The sequence below is a fragment of the Anolis carolinensis genome, chromosome 5 (assembly GCF_035594765.1).
Source record: "Anolis carolinensis isolate JA03-04 chromosome 5, rAnoCar3.1.pri, whole genome shotgun sequence".
NCBI lineage: Eukaryota > Metazoa > Chordata > Lepidosauria > Squamata > Dactyloidae > Anolis > Anolis carolinensis.
Window position 1 is genome coordinate 31305323 of NC_085845.1, and position 18081 is coordinate 31323403.

At 38.5% G+C, this 18081-nt stretch overlaps 1 protein-coding gene across 10 annotated transcripts in view; it reads right to left on the bottom strand.

Moving 5' to 3' along the window:
• Positions 1-18081, bottom strand: part of camk2d (calcium/calmodulin dependent protein kinase II delta) — a 186906-nt gene that overhangs the window by 105065 nt on the left and 63760 nt on the right. For all 10 annotated transcript variants that reach the window (XM_062981331.1, XM_062981330.1, XM_003221818.4 and 7 more), the window contains exon 3: positions 11623-11682. In XM_062981331.1, the coding sequence (XP_062837401.1) occupies positions 11623-11682 (60 nt within the window). The remainder of the gene's footprint in view (positions 1-11622; positions 11683-18081) is intronic.

An 18081-nucleotide genomic window follows, 5' to 3' on the forward strand; every position in this document is an offset into this window, starting at 1 on the left:
AGCCCCATTTGCCATTTTAAAATCGGGTGTGATTAGCCCTGCCATCAATCTAACAACTTGGCTTAATACCATGACATTCTCCCCATACTGAAAGTATAAGTCAAAATAAAAGTAAATTTCAACTAATAGATCTAACAGTGTGCTAGGGACAAAAGCCTAAGTGCAGGTTCCCTTTCCTACTTTATAGTTTGCTTGCTATTTCTCACACACTGATGCTTTTTCAGAAGTGGAATCCTTAAGCCCTCAAGGACATATGGAAGCAGTTGCTGGGTCCCTTAAATCTGAGACATTGCAAAAATTGACACAAAAGTATTATTTTAAAATTTAAATATCCTTTCAAAACCCAATACTTTCCCCATACTTGCAATGTTCCTTTCACAGTATATTCAGCTACAGAAATTCTTATAAATGCCTAACACGTCTCAAAAACAGGATGGTATGAAGATGTCCAAGATGTGGACTGCTACAGAATAGCAATATACTCTAATAATGTCATTCTCTGAATGCCTTGATTTTGGCATGTGTGCTGCTATATATGTTTCACATCAGAACAAAACAATCTTTACAAAAAGTTTGAGAGACAAAATTACCACTAATGTTTGTGGAAAGTGGCTGCAAATACTTGATCTGGCACTATGATTTTAAGAAGTGCCTTCCATATTCTAACTAGAACAGCAGTTGTGACTAAATAGAATAATCCAATGTGATAGATTTCACTGAAGATCATGAATTTGCTATAGAAATCAATCCTTTGGGAACAAAGGAATAAAAGCCAACATGTGTCACCTCTTTGTATCAATGGGCTAAAAAAGAATCTCTTCTTATGAAGTTCTCTTCCATTTTAACAAATTAGACAATTCTATGGCTATCTTAATATATTGCAAATTCAATGATATATAAGCATATTTAGGTTTTTTTCTGGGATGTATCTGCTGGTTCTAAAATGACATAGTTTTATTTGTATTAAAATTATCGATATTTTACAAAATTACATGATTTAATGTTAGGGAACCCTGGTGGCGAAGTGTGTTAAAGCACTCAGTTGCTGAACTTGCAGACCGAAAGGTCCCAGGTTCAAACCCCGGGAGCGGCGTGAGCGGCCGCTGTTAGCTCCAGCTCCTGCCAACCTAGCAGTTCGAAAACATGCCAATGTGAGTAGATCAATAGGTACCGCTCCAGTGGGAAGGTAACGGCGCTCCATGCAGTCATGCCGGACCTATGACCTTGGAGGTGTCTACAGACAACGCCAGCTCTTCGGCTTAGAAATGGAGATGTGCACCAACCCCCAGAGTCAAACATGACTGGACTTAATGTCAGGGGAAACCTTTACATTTACATGATTTCTACTGAGAAAATCCATCCATTATTGTATACCATATTTCACAGTATAATATTCACACTTTTCCCCCCAGTGGGAATGGGTAGAAGGGGAGTGCAACTATTACGCAGGGAAATAATTTTGCACTTATGAAGCTTCCCTTGGCTGTTGCCAGTCGAGGGAGGCCTGGTAGCTTCACTGACAGGTATACTGGTAGATGAAGGATCACTTGCCCATGCACCTGTTAGAGAGTTACAAGGCTTCTCTCGGTTGGTGCCACTGAGAGGGGCCTTGCAGCTCTGTCCCTCTGACAGGTGCACGGGTGGGTGAAGGATTGCCTGCCTGTGTATCCACCAGAAAAAGAGCTATGAGGCCTCCCTGGTCTGCCACAGGCTCACCTGCCCACCTGTCTCTCCCCTCAGAGCTAGGGAGAGCTGCCTTGGCCAAGTCAAGCCTCTGTAACTTGGAGGGCAAAGATGATAGGGTGGGTGAACTTGTCCCCCCAACTGCCTATTCCCTCTGAGCTACAGAGGCTTGTTTCCTTGCATAACAGTTACACGCACCAACTGCGTGTGCAACTATTACGTGAGAAAACAAAATACAATTTTTGGCACCACAAAAAAAGGGGGGGGGGAGGTTGTGACTATTATGTGATGGTGATGTCAGGACCCAGGCTGCAGAGCACCAATAACCTTACACAGAGGCCAGACTCTATCTAATATCTTTAATAAAGAAATATATAAAGTCAATAAAAACAAGTGAAGAATATAGTTCAGAAGCAGACCTTTCAGATAAGGTCAAATATAGTCCAGAAATGTATTGTCCAATATAAGATATTAGAGTTCAAAGTTTTAATCCACTTGACCGAAACACACACTTTGCCAAGCAATAGTGTGGGGAAATAACAGAGTCTTTAAAGTCCAATGAAGCTTGACAACAAGGCTGGAATAAACTTGATTCTCGACTAGATCCTTGACTGGTGGCAAGACGAACATGAAGCATGAAACATAGTCCGTGGTAAAAAACGTGAGACAAGGCAAGGCTTGAAACTTGATCCGTGAAGCAAGGAACTGGGATTACGAAGTCCACACACGATCTCTCTCCTCAAGCTGATCAATTGACTCCGCAAAGTATCCCTTGCGTCAAACACCTATATTGGGTCTCGTTTTCCCGCCAACAGAATTCTTTCCCTAGAGAACGAGAAGCGAAACCCAACTCTGTCCAGATGCATGACTCCTTAGAATTTCCCAAGGGAAGCAGACCTAATCAGCCATTTGTTTGGCAGCGATTCTCAGGCTTCTGCGATTAGCCTCCCTGACTCCCCTATCTCTAGTATAATTTTCCCTCCTGGAAAACGGGGGGGAGTTCTGCCCAAGGCCTGTTTGGCTGAATTCTTGAGGGCAAACGTCAACATCCTGCAGGTGAAGAGGCTCCGGCTCTTGCTGAACCGGCGAAAATCCCATGTTTTCCTCTTCGTCTGCCACAATAGTACTAGGAACAGGACTACAAGGCCCATGAGTCATCACAGGTGATTATTATGTGATGAAATAGGGATATTCCACCCTCCATCCAAGATGCTTAGAGTATGATAGTTGTGTGTCCCCCCCAAGCCAGCCTTATCATCTCACTGCAACTCTATGAGGTTGATTGGAAGAGAAAGAAAAGTTGGCATCTCCCTAATCTGCCAGATATCCTCAGATGCCAAAAAAACTGGCTGAAAAAATAGATGTTTCTATAAGCTTCCAGGAAATGTTATTCTAATGATTGTTTTTTTATTGATGTTGATGTTTTTTACTGGGATAATTGTTTTATTGCTTTGTTACTGTTTTGTTTGTTTTATCGGGCCTGGCCCCATGTAAGCCGCCCCGAGTCCCTTCGGGGAGATGGGGCGGGGTATAAAAATAAAGTTGTTATTATTATTATTATTATTATTATTATTATTATTATTACTACTACTACTTTAAAGCAAGCCACTGCTCTCTAGCATCATATGTTACTCCCAGCCTCCCAAAAACATTTTTGCAAAACATATTTCTGGAAACTTTGGGGATATAACCCAAAAGTTAGTTTCTGGTCTTGTAAAAATGCTTTTGGGGGTTGTTTATTTTCATAGGGGATGATCCTGCCATCTCTCAGCTGGACATAAAACTTGCTATATGCAACCCATTAGCTCAAAGATATGAGACTCTCTCTTGCCCCAAGACTGCAAAGGAGAAAGGAAATGGAATGGGCTTCAATGCGGGGGAACACAGATTATTGGGAGAATCTATCTCTTGCTTCCTAGAAAAACTATCACAGCAAGGAAGCCTGCTCTCACTGATCAAGCAGAGGAGGAAAAACAGCTAGGATCTTTCTTCTTCCACTTTCTTGTCAGAAAGGGCATTCATCTCCTTGTTGTCAGTGTCCTGAGGCGATAATGCTGAATAGAAGTACACTCTGGTCCCAGACATCAGTCAAAGACTAGGGCTAGTAAGATTGTATATGTGCATATTATTGCAATCTATTGTAAGATGCCTTAAGGATAATTCAACCCAGGGTCTGAGCATAAATCTTCAAAATAAGGAAATAAATAATCATTCCATCAGCTGTCACAAATTGAGCACTGCTTCGCTTCTGCACAGTGATAGAAAACATCATCTCCCCTCTTCCCTTACGGCTGCTGAATATAACAAATAAATATTATACAAACAGTAGCAACCTTTAGGAGAACTGGGAAGGGAAAGGGATGCCATCAAAATGATGTTTCCAAGGCTTATCCAAACCATTTCTGTGGTTGAAACAAACCGTATGGCAGAGTGGAAAGCACTGAAGGACCAATGTCTTCCAAATGTGTATAGAAAACACAACTTGGAGGTTATGGAACTATAAAGGTATGGTCACAGAGTATGTTTGTTGTGGGCCAGCTGGAAATAAGTAATATCCATAAGTTATCCAAATTCCTTCCAAAGGAATAATATATACATTTCATGCATGCAAGCATGCATTCCCTTCCTATTAGTTAAGACACTGTTTGTCACTCAGTTTCAATTTAGTCACATGTAGCACAGAAATATTTAGGTGATACTTCGAGACTACTTACTGACAAACATCATATTACTTGCATACAAATGTGACATGAAACAGCACTCAGAACCTTCTGCTCCAAAAAACGTAACCTTCTACCAGCAGGGAACTTGACCTTCAAAGAATTCCAATGTCACAGGCCCTATTGAAGTGAATTGAATGCAGTTTTTGCCAGTGGAACATTTGAAGCACTGGGACGTGCAGCGAATGAAACATCTTAGGGACTGTAAAGTCAAAGCTGCATTTTTCAAAGGACATTTTCAAAGGAAAATACAAAGTACCCATGTTTCAATTCCTACATATATGTGTGGCATAAAGTCCCGAACTAGTATGTTGTTTTAAAAGAACTTACAAAAAAACCCAAGGTAAAATTGTGATATCTCATTGTTTTGAAAACGAGAAAAATAGTTTTGAGAGATAGCATTAATCTGTGGCATATCACTGCAATGCACAAAGATGAATGCAAAGCATGTACAGCAGCAATATGTCATACTAATTAGTCATACGTAATTACCAAGGGGAACATTTATCCAGGCATCAGCTGTAGATACATTTTTCTTCCCACTACACAATGTAATCACAGCCAAGACACAAAGAATCACACAATTTGTTCTGTGCCAAAAGAGGACTGGAATTCTGAATCCTAGAAAGTTTCAAAGCAATTCACCTATACAAAGGAAAAGTTCAAAAATAACTCCGCTCATGTAAATCCATCCAACAAATTACCAGGATCTGAATAGCTTCTTGCCACTAATTTCAACATAGTATGCCTCACACAGCACACAAACACACACATACATACCTGCACAGAATATCAGTGTTTTTTCCGCAGTTAAAAGTGAGTAAATTAAGTAGTACATTATTATTGTTGTGTGCCTACAAGCTGTGCCTGGCTTATGGTAATCATAGGGTTTTCTGGCCAAAATTTATTCAGATGTGGGTTTTCATGGCTAAGCAGAGATTTGAGTCAGACTCATAGTGCAATGCTCAAACAACCGTACCACACTATCCCAGTAATATATAACATATTTTACAAAGTAAACAGGGTAATTACAGTTAGAAGTAAGTCAAACAATGCATTACCATTACCATTTTATTTGTATATGAGACTACTAAGCCCAGAATCTAAAAACACCTGAGAATGATACGACAAATTCATATCTCATATTTCACCTCAAAATTTAAGCTGCATTGCATCTCTACCTATTTGATGCAATTAAGCATACTGTAAGAGCAATAATAAATTCATAAAGAATTGCTTCAGCTTTCACATTCAGCTTTTCCCATTCATCCGTGATGTAGTCCTCACAACATTTACTCAAAGCTCTGTTTGAAGCCTCTGACGAAACTGGAATTTGTGAAAGCAATATTCTGTGGTACAAAGATGGGAAACATGCATGAAAATCGCAAATGTGTATGAGGGGAAAAAAGTAGGTCAGTTGAAACATGCTCAGGTTTAGTTCCTTTCTTTTTTAATCAGGGCTTCTGGCTGCCAACAGCATGCATGCCATTTCAAAGGGAGGGAGAACTGGGCTATACAAGGAACAGAAGTCACTGCTGGAGGGCCAATAGCTAAACATAAGGATGCTGCTCAAGATGATGGTAACTGAGTGTTGTCTGCATTGTAGAGTACAATGGAAAGCAGAGGTCATCCCTCAATGAAAGCAGCTCTTATTGCTTCATGGCATTTGCACCTGTCTCTTCAGATATCCCATTTAGATAAAAGCTCCAGCTACTTTTATTTGAGTCATTTTATCTAAATAGTAGGTTGTACATTTGTTTTACTCAATGGCATTGTGGTTCAGTGAGGGGCTCCGAGGCATCTACATTCACACATGCACATTCAGAACTTCTCTGTAGTTAATCATACTGCCACATTCAATTAGGAGCTAGAAAAACCAATGGCTTAATATGTTCACACAGTATTTGGGTTAAAAGCAGGCAGAAAGCAACTACCGAAATTTGTGAATTAAACATTATGCCCCCAAGTGTGGTATGTTTTCACATGAACAATAAATAAGCTATGGCAAAGAAACAAACATCAACACAAGGTAACATTTCTAGTACCAGCAAAGTTGTTCTCTACATCTAACAGCTACAAAAAGTGTACTTGATCTTTCAGTTTGTCAGCAGTTATGAGTTTAGGAATGAAAAATATGTTAGAAAATATTCAAAATATGATATAAAATTGAGAATTGGGTCAACCTCTCTGAGTTTATGTCCTTGTTTTATTTTGTTAATTTTTTCAGAAATGTTTTATAATTGTTTGGAATTGGCTTAGCAGCATCATACTCTGCGATTTCTAAATATAGTGGTGGTATAGATAGATTTAAGGAAATATGAAAAATAAACATGTGGAAGGAAAACAGGATACTGCCTGCTGTCCCTGTGCCTTCAGCCTATAGACACTGACATTCTACAATAGGTAATGAAGTATGATTCTATACAGCTACTACATGTTTAAGAGCTGTACTATAAGTACTGCAGTCACAAGGACAGTCAATGTATTAGGGAGTGGAGTGGAAACAACAAGCATGTCTCCCTTTCCAATTCCATTCAAGAACTGGACCCACCTGTAAAAGCACATGAAAAAGGTGAATATAAAAGGATACAACTTTTAACATCTGAATGCATCTAGTATCATCAATATGGTGGTGGAGGCTCCTTCTTTGGAGACTTTTAAGCAGAGGCTGAATGGCCATCTGTCGGGGATGCTTTAAATGTGCTTTCCTGCTTCGTAGCAGGGGGTTGGATGGATGGCCCATGAGATCTCTTCTAACTCTAGAATTCTATGATTCTAATATATTATTCAAGAAATAATTACCAAATAACTGATTAATTATACTGACAAAACACAAAAGTTTGAATATATTTAACTAGCCACAACTAGAATGAACTTACTGAATAAATTATTGACTAGCAAATCAACATGCACCTTATATATTCATGTATAAGTCTAGAAATTTTAGTTAAAAAACCAAACACAAAAACCTGAGTAGACTAATTCAAGGCTTAGTATGAGTTCTGTGCCTTAATTCCTAACAAAAAAAAGGAACCATTCCCTTTTCTGATGAGAAAAGTGAAAGGCAAGCTCTTAGCCCTTCCCAGGAGAGCCTATAAAAAGCACCAACTCCATCTAATCTCTCTGCCATAGCACCACTTTTGTTCTTTTTAATGCCTGATGGGAAAATGGCAGTGGTGGCCAAATGCGTTTGGTCCCTGAAGTGGCATTTGTGTTTTCCCTTCTCCACAAAATGTCCCTCGAACTATCTATCAATTATATCAAAATCCATAATTTTTGGCCCAAAAACTTGCCTTTAACTTATATGTATGGTAAGTAAAACTTGTTGACCCAGCTTTCATGAGAAGTCATGTTTCAATTACATAAAGTATATTACCTTGCAGACTTCAGTTTAGAATAATATTTGTAAATTTGTATTGCTTATACTTTGAAAATAATATCATAGATTCTCCCTTCTACTTGAAGCTAAAAAGGTTTTAAAAATCTATGTGATATTGTGATATGTAAACTGTCATATTTTTCACAGGCAATATTTTAAAAACAAAAGCTAAAATACATAATCTCCTGAATAATTAAAAGAACCCACAGGACTTAGTAATTATGAAAAGAACAAAGGGCTCCATGCCAACAAAAGATATAATATTATGATATTAATGCTCATTATGAAAAATATAAAAGGATACTAATCCTATGTAATTACAAATGAAACAAAGAAAATTAAGCATTTTCTAAAAGCAAACAGGCCAGAAAATTGAAACTTTATTGCTGAGGAAACAAATGGATTGTTTTCCTCTCTCTCCATTACCTTCTGCTCATTTTGCATTATGAATTCTTTTCACTTAATACTAGAAGTCCAAAAGCTACTAAGAAGCAAAAAAAAAATGGCCTGTGCAGAGTTTCTTCTCATAGTGATTACATATAATTTAATCTAATTCAAAATATAATTCTACGGGAATAAAAAAGCAGATGCTACCAAGCTAGCTGCTCCATACTACTTTCATTCACGCTTCTCTTTCTCTTTCTATGACCATATTATTATGAATAGTTGAATGTTGCAACAACAGAAAGTTTACTTCAAGTTCTACCTGATTTCTGATAGATTTTCCAACCAGTTTATTTTTCAAGTCCTATTAAAAGTACAGGCTGGTTTTTTTCAATAATGTAATCCTTGAAATTTTAAATGGAAGTAACTCTCTCCAATTATACATCTACCGTTGCTTGTTAATTCATCTTTAACATACAAGCAGAGATTAAAAGAATCACTCATAATTATTTCCATTGTCTTTCCATTTCTGTACTGTGTTCATTCATACAAAACAATGTATGAATCTGGATTTAGTACAGTGTGTTATTTATTTAAAGGGAAACAATAAATAAAAGTGTTGTTACATATTTTCAAGTTGTTTTCAACTTATGGTGATGAAAGCCAACTTGTTTTAGGATTGCTATAAGAGAGAGGCAGAGATCACTCTCTGGATGAATTTATTTACCCTAATAATGCAGAGTACTGTGCCTGGAGCTGCAATGATAGAGAACAGGAGTGTCCCCAGAGCCTTTTGGGGTTCAGACAGCTGGCAGGATCAAGAATGTATTGGGGTTGCCACCACTGCCACTGTGCCACCAGCCAAAAGCAGCTCAGTTGCAAAAACATTGCTCCTATTGACTATAAGATTGGACGTCTCGTTATGACCTTATCAGAAACAGCATTGCCAGAAAGCCTCTGTGAGGGTATTGCTTTTGGCTGGCAACATAGCGGTGGGTCTGTGGGATGTATAGACACTAGATCAGGCCAGATACAGCTGTTCATACATCAAACACACTAGGATCACTCCTGAGCTTCCTGGAAGCTCCAGAGTAAATTTTGTTTCTGGATGAATTTCTGGAAACAGATAATGGGTGTTTTCAGCAATTAAACAGATCACAACTGCAATGGTGTGGGTTTTCACACTAAAATGGTGAGTGACAGGTATCTCAGTGATATAAGACTTTTGAGTGTATATCTATGTGTGAATACAGTTCTTCCCTTTAATTGGGAACCATGACTGCGGGTGTAGGCAGTGGTGAAATCGACACAATCCTTATTGTCTCACTGAACTTGTGATGACTAGCCTTGCTTTTGTGATTAGCACTGCTGTCGTGTATTTGTATAGATGAATTATGGAATAAACAGGATGGAAGGGAGAAAATGAGAATAGAGAAAAGGGGCTGGAAAGTTCTGATAGAATCAAGTAATCTATGATGGAATGTTTTAATACAAGAAGGAAAGTTGTTAGGCTTACATGAGACCTTTATGTTGCAGTCTAGCCACCTGCATGACACCTTTTCACCCAAAATGAAGTGCTATTTAGCCCAAATATAGCTCAGCCAAAAGATATTCAATCCACTGATTAAAAGTTTATTAAAAAAATGAGTGTTCTATAGAAAAAAGCTATTTCAAAAATATATTCCAAGGTAAAAGATACAAAAGTAATTCCAAGGTACAATTCCACAGTTCCAAAATATATCTCACAGTCATAGTATTATTTGATGCAGCAATAAACAAAGTCCAGCACTGAGAATAACCTAATTTTCCCCATGAATACACTATCTGTCTGACACCAGGAATCCTTCTGTTTATTTTCCAAACGCTGAGAAAATTGCAATTGCCTCTGCTTGACACTATCTTGTTGTAATTAAAACCACTAAGTTATAGACAACAACCCGGTTCTTCCATCTCCCTCACATTCCTCTCAGGGAAAGTCTCTGGCAGAGTCTCATGTGAAACATTCTTGCTAAGAGCAGATCTGTCTGTAAGGCAATTCCCATCATCCAGGGAAGAACTACTTTCCTCCTGAGGAACTACAGAAGTAGTGGGCTCCAAATCAGGAGCACAAAGCAACACCAAAGGGTCCCCCTCCTCCTCCTCCGACCAGGCCTCGACACTTAAAAAAACCAAAACAAAATATCCTGTCAATTCAACACCTATTTCAGGCAAATATATCCCACAGTGTTTGGTAAGATATCTAAATATGAAAAAGCAATAAGCATTCATCAAAATATTTCAAAACAGATAGCCTTTCCTCAAACTGAAGTTAACAAGCAGACTTCTGATTTTGATTTACCATCAATATGAAGTTATCTTGACAAGTTGTGGCATTTTATGGACTTCTTCTTAGGGTCACCAAGTTCAAAACATTATTATACAAAGGAACTGCTGGAGTATGCACCAGAGGCCCACAGCTGAGCAATGCCTTTGCTATGTCCATAAACATCTTCAAAGTGTCACAAACTGCCAAAACCCCAAAGATCTGGCCTAGAAAGCATAAGATAGCTTGCCAGAGCTCTGTCAGGACACTTTTCTCTCAATGTTATGCAAAACAACAAAGCCCAATGCAAAACCGAATACAGCTTACGATAGCTGCTTCAGTAAGTTTTTCCCCAATATTTAACTTGAGTCCCCTTCGGGGTGAGGAGGGCGGAATATAAATACTGTAAATAAATAAATAAATAAATAAATAAATTTTGCTGACAAGGCAGTGGAGCTATAAAAGCTATTGTTTCCAGACAGTGAATATTTTTATTAGTATTATTATTTTGCATCAAAATTAGCTAATTGGAAACAGTATTCCTTTTCTCCCAAACCAAGAACTGTGCAGGATGTGAAAAATCTGCTCATAAATACCGGTATTCATTTTCTCCCACAAAGGTGAGAAAACTCCAGAAGCTGTCTTTGCTTATAGGGAGTGAGCTATAAAATATATACATTCTTATTGTCTTAGTATGTCTGGAAAGGAATCCTTGACAAGTTGTAAAACATTTGCATTTCAAATATATACTGAGAGGTCTGGGCAAAGAAAAAAAATCTTATAGCTGTGAAAGTTTTTTTTTTTAATATTAAAAGAATATGTATCCCCCCCCCCCAAAAAAAACCCAGAACAGTGATTAGTCATAGCTATAATTTATTGAACCATTCACTTCCCAATCATGGTTTTCAATCTGGTTTATATCAACTATATCAAAGGTTTAGGATTCAAATGAAGTGCTAAGCTGAAATCATTGAGTAAGATTCCTTTATTCTCTGTGCGAAGTGAACAAGAGTGGCCCGGGATGTAGACAATATGTGAGAAAAGCATATCAGTTTTATTCAAATATTGCCTGTCTTTTCTATCTTATTTTATGAGGGAAATAGTGTGGTCATTCCAAAAATTTCTGAATAGTCAAATACTACCTATTTTCTTACCAATATTAGGGTGCTTCAAAAGGCGACAGATTCTAGCTTCTCTTTCCAATTTCTGGTGATCTGCAAGAAACAATAAAAAAACATTTTAGCAAGAATAACCACTTTGGACTTTATTTTATTAGATCTGAGAAACCTCAAACCAAAAAGCCATACAGAGTAAAATTAAATACAATGCAATACAAATCAAACCTTGGGCTATACTGGCACAGTGTACAGCTGAATTTTACTTAATAACTCCGCAATACTAACTTAAAAGGATTTACTGAACTCTAAGTAAATTAAAGTGAAATCATCTCTGAACTAATTTTAAAATACATTGAGAGCTGGTCTAATATAGTGGCAAGAGTGTGAAATGGACAATTCCTATTTCAAATTTTGCTTCAGTTATGAAATTACTTTGTGGACTCTAGAATAAATTGTGCCTGTGGCATAGCCAAAGCATGATTTGATTATCTGCAGTTGGGCTCTTGACTCCCTTCTTCTTTTTCCTATAACCTTTTTTTCCATTCAGTCATTGCAATCTGTTGTAACAATTTAGTTAGCAGATTATCTCTATAGGGGAATATTAGAATTTAAGAGCCTAACAGATCATGCAAAATGTCCATCCATTGTTAGGAATGCCTTCAAAGAAAATCTCTCCAGACATGGGCAGCATAGGACCAGGGTTTTCAAGGACACTTTAACCCACTCTTTCTTCAACATATACCATAGCTTTAATATTCAGAGCCCAACACATATTTTGTGAATCCTGGATACCCACTACCACCCAAGGTTTTTGTGAACACTAAACAAGATCAACCACAGGCATAGGCACTTCCAGAAATGACTAAAACTTGCATAGAAACAGGTTAAATGACAGTAAAACTGAGACAGGTCCCACATTTTGAGCCTGTTTGGATGGGTCCATAGAAGACACCATGAAGCAATTATCTTCCATAATGCAAGGCATACGCTTTGCTTTAGAAAAAAAATGTTTAAAACAAGTGATGTTTTGATCACTAAATTAAAAAAATTCTCATTTTGCTTTTGCCTGCAGTGGAGCCAGAAAAGTGCCTGTTCTGTACCGTGAACCTAAAGGCTTAAGCCATCATCAATACGTAAGCTATATTAAGGAAGACTTCAATAACACATTAAAGGGTTGTGGAAAGGCTTACTAATATGACTATTATTCAGAGCTTGAATAATGACTATGCTTTCTTCAAAGCCTTTCTGTTTTTCAATCCTCCAATTTCAAGCCCTGAAGTTGTTGTTTTTTAATTCAAGTACTATAATATGCAAACACAGAGTCAAGTTGAGTTATAGGGCAATTATTAAATGCTCCTGAATATCATCTATTTCAAAGAACAGAAGTGGCCTAAACCATATAAATAGTCTGAAGTGAAAACAGCAACAACAATAACTTGAAGTTAGGCCACAGGCCAATATTGGCTCCTGAAATTGGGCCAGCTTGGAACACACCCAGCCATAGTATATTACAAGTTGCAATACAAAGACCTCAAAGAGAGTCACAATTACTAATGATGGAGCAAAAAAATTGACAAGTGATTTATTTTCTGAACTTTAGCCTAATTTTCTGCTTGTTTGAGAAAACCTCATTTTTTTCCTGTGAGTCATCTGCTATTAAGCAACCATTCAGTTTCCTGAGACAACTGAGGAGGCGTTTTACCTTACATTGGATATTCAGTTATACAAAGTAACATTTAATGACTGACACTGTAGAACAAACTTTTACAAGTATGAAATTTAAGGAGTTACCAAAGTCAAGAGGCAACTTGAAGACACATATACACATATTAGAGAGAAACTTAGAATATTTGTAACTTTGCTTTGGCTCTTCACAGACTTAAGACTATCTCATTACTTTCAAAGACCATTTCTACACTATGGCCCATGCTGCACCCAAGTTTTGTTTACCCAAACTTCAATATTTCTAGCTAAAAACCACTTCTAGTAGTATCTTTCAGGAACAGTAGTTATTGCACTCCAAGGCAGCATGAGCACCCAAAAACCAGACAGAAGTCAATATAACATATAATATCTTTATTAAAGCAAATATAAATCCAGATGAAAATAGGTATGGAGTTTGAGGAGAAAATAGTTCTTTCAGGAAAGTCAATGATTAGTCCAATAAGGTGAGAGAAAAGGTCGAATATTATAATCCAAAGTCCAGAGGGCAAAAATTCACTCCGAAGCAATTAGAATGTTCTTGAGTAGAAACGAGGAAACAAGGGTGGAAATAGCAAAGTTCAAATCCACTAGAATAATCACGTTTTATTGATTAGCCCATCGGCCGTATCAAAACATTTAACACATAGACATACATACAACATACAACTTACAACCCGCAGTAAAAAAAGAAGTTAAAATAAACAAGCTGTTAACAAGACCCCGTTCAGGTCAAATATCTGCATCACCTGCACAGTTTACCCCAATTGATTCCAGATATGCAATTCTCAGTTGTGTGGCTTTGAATAGGAAAAGGGCTGTTTTGTGTGTTATTTTAGGATTCTGGCCGGCCAACAAAAATGAAATTTTAATATGTGGGTCCCAGTGTGTTTTGTGAATAATGTATGGCCCGAGGCATTGGTGTCTCTCTTTCTTATACAATTCACAGCTGAACAAAACATGTGCAATATCCTCCACCTCTGATGCTCCGCAAATACAAAATCGTTCGTTGTATGGAACATGATTAAACCTTCCGTGTTTGACCATCGTATCCAGCTGCTCAAAACGGGCTCTGGTAAATACCCTCCTGAGATGTTTAGGCATTTCTGTCTTTAGATACCTGGCTGTTTGGAAAGTATGTTTAAAACGGCTTAACCATTTCAATGAGCCAGCTTTACTCAGGGTAGCAATGTCTTTTTGGCCTTCTATATCCAGTACTCGTTGAGCCACTATTTTTGGGTCTAGTTCTTCTAAGAGATTTGGATACCGAATCGGAAGTCCACAACTACTAATGTATTTTGTCAGATGAACTAGCCAAGAGGACTGATGTTGATTTTCTATCTGCTCTAACAGGCACAGTTTTGGCAGTCTATCATTTGCCATGGCAATCAATTTTATCCAGTAGTTGTAGGCCCTGATTTTAGATAAGCCATCAACTGTGTATACTCCCAGTTCCGCTCTTACTGCAGCAGCTGGAGTCGTCCTGTCTACTCCTAGAAAACTTCGCAGGTGCTGTGATTGTGATTGCTCTAATAATGGTACCTGGTTTAGACCCCAAACTTCAGCTCCATATAAAAGCATGGGGGTAACCTTCGCTTTATACACTTTAAGAAGTGGGTCTAAAGATCCTGGTTGGCTGTGAGTTGTTAATTTAAGCAGTTGGTTTACACGTACTCTTGCCCTGACTGAGCTTCTTTGATGATGTGGTAGCCAAGAGCCAGTCTCAGAAAAAACAATTCCCAGGTACGTGAAAGTGCAAACTTGCTCTATTGATTCACCATCCAGGAACCAGCTATGTCTGTTATGTCGTTTGCCAAATACCATTATTTTTGACTTTGATTTATTAATAGTTAGAGCGTTGTTATGACAATAAGTGTTAAATCTTCTCAGCAGCCTACGTAGCCCGACTTGCGAGTATGATAATAAAATCATATCATCGGCATATAGTAGGATGTTAAAGTGTGTTTTACACAACTTAGGCATATGTACCTCTGGGTCCTTCAGCTGTTCGGGGAGATCATTTACGTATAAGCTAAATAACAGTGGTGCTAATATACATCCTTGTCTAACCCCTTTGTATGTTTCTACACTGTTTGTCATGGCTCCTTGCGTCCCGAATCGCACTTTCAGGAAGGTGTTTGTGTAAAGTGCTTTGATTAGTGCCAGCAGTCTGGGTTCCATATTGAGATCAGTTAATTTTTTCCATAACGTCTCTCTATTTACAGTATCAAATGCTGCACTAAGATCTATAAAAGCAGCATACAGTTGTTTCCCTCTGCTGACATATTTTGCAATTGTATGATTTAAAACAAAGCAATTGTCAATAGTTGATCTATTCTGCCTGAAGCCAGCCTGTTCTTCAACAAGGATATGTTTTTCTTTTTCCCAGCATTCAGCTCTGTTCAGGAGATATCTGGCATATATCTTGGCCACAATATCAATTAGGCTAATTGGCCTGTAGGAACCAGGGTCTTTTTTGTTCCCTTTTTTGTAAACCGGGACAACTATAGCCATCTTCCATCCAACTGGAATCTGGCAGATGTTATTTATGTGTGTAAATAAGCCTGCTAACAGGGGGGCCCACCAATCCAGATGTGTTTTAAATAGCTCAGCGGGTAAATAATCTTCCCCTGGGGCTTTATTGGTCTTCAAATTATTTATAATACATCTGATCTCATCTTCTGTTACTGGTGGCCAAAGGGGCAGGGCTTTTATTGATAGATCTTTACCTCGTGACTGTGTCTCTGTAGGTTCTGTGGAGGCAAACAGGTGGGAGTAGTAATTTTCCCAGTCCTCTGCAGGAATAGGTATGTCAAATGTAAATTTCCTTTCCTTCAAAATTCCAGCTACTGTGTGCCAAAAGATAGCTGAGTTGTGACTCTTAGCTGAGCACTCAAGCCCTGACCAGATCGAGACTGTATGATTTTTCTTTTTTGTTTTTATAAGTTTCTTATATTCTCGTCTCAGGGTTAGCATTTCTAATTGAGGATTTACAAGATGTTGTCCCTGAGCACGTCTCATTGCCAATCTCAGCTTTGTTCTCTGAAGTTGGCATTCTTTGTCAAACCAGGGCGCTCTGCTCAAGTAAGGACCTTTAGGAGTGGATTTTGTGACAAGATGTTCCTTTAGACTGCCACAGATATTTGTAAATGCATTAGAGACTGTCTGCCAATCTGCTGAGTGTGACTGAATTATTGAGTTCCAGTTTGTAATATCCTCTGTTTTGAGGCTATTGGCTATGGCTGTCATGTCTACTTTGGTCCAGGCAAGTCTTTTGTTTTGTATCACCTCAGTGTTGGCCATAATCCAGTTATCATTCCTATTATTTGGTCTTAAATCTGAGGGGCCCAAGAATTTCACACACACTGGTTGATGGTCACTTTCTTCCCTCAAAAGTACTTTGATCTGTGAAAAAAGATTGGCCTTGCCTGTTGAGACACATATAAAATCTAAGGCACTGCTTGTATGGCTAGAATGAAATGTATAGGGGTATATATAATTATAATTATTGTTATTGTTCTTACCTCCTAGGATTTGTAAATTGCACTTCAAGATCAGTGATGCCAGACTTATACCAGACCTATTGATCTTTTTGTCTCTTGAGTACCATTTTGGGTGATTTTTAATAAAATCATGTGGAAGGCCACCATATTGGGCTAGATCATGTATAGATGGGCCTAATTTAGCATTAAAATCTCCAAGTAAAATAATTATTGCTTGGGTATACGCTACTGTTAGTTCTTCCACTATTATCTCTAGCTGTACCCAGGCATCAGGACTGTAATAGGAGGATGTGAGTGGTGGGATATAGACATTTATCAATATAAGCTCCATTTCTTTATAACTAAACTTAATGGCCAATATATTGTGGATATCATCCCCCTTGCACAATCTCTCCCCTTGCCACTGTAATTCCTCCTTAATACATATACATAGGCCCCCTGAGGCACGCCCTTTGTTTCCTCTTTTCTGAGCAGGTGTGTGCCAACATTGAAATCCAGGTAATTGTATTGGGTCAACCCCTTCTACCAGCCAAGTCTCTTGTAGTGCTATTATCTCAAAATCAGATAAGAATCTCACCAGTTCACAATCAACAATCTCTTTCCAGCCAGCTACATTCCAGGTTACAATCTGGATTGGTCTTACTGTCTCTAAGTGTTCTGGTTGGCCAGGTTGTATGAGTATTGAAGATTCTGACAGTCAATTCATGTCTGAGGCTGGTACGATGCCACCAATATCCCCATTGAAAACACAGTTGTTGTGGGGATCTCTTTTCTCCTTTCTGGTTTGCCGCAGATGTTGTAGTTGTTGTATTTCTTCAGCAGTAGTATTATTCTGTCTTGATGTTGAGGGTACACTCATTCCTTCCCTGGGAGGTAGATCATGGATAGGGGGTCTGCTGTCATCCCTCCTAGGTACCAAGACCTGTATTGGAGACAAGGTGGGGGTCTCGTCCTCCTCATTCAGCTCCAGTAGGTCATTAACATTAACAGGGCCCACTTCTAAGTCCATCTCAGCCTGTGGGGACTCATCAGTGGACATTAAGCCCACCAATGGCTCAACCATGTCCCCTATGGTGGTCGCTACAGTCTCAAGATGATCCAATCCAAAGTCAATGTCTCGCTGATCACCACAGGTTGCACTGCTCAGGATCGTAGACTGATTCTGTGTTGGTTTGCTGTCAGCCTTGGCTGGACTGGACTGTGGCCTATTCCTGCCAGAAGTCTCCCTGGGGGCTAATAGGCTGGGTCTGCCCACTTCCACAGGCATGTCATCACCATGCATGGGAGTTAT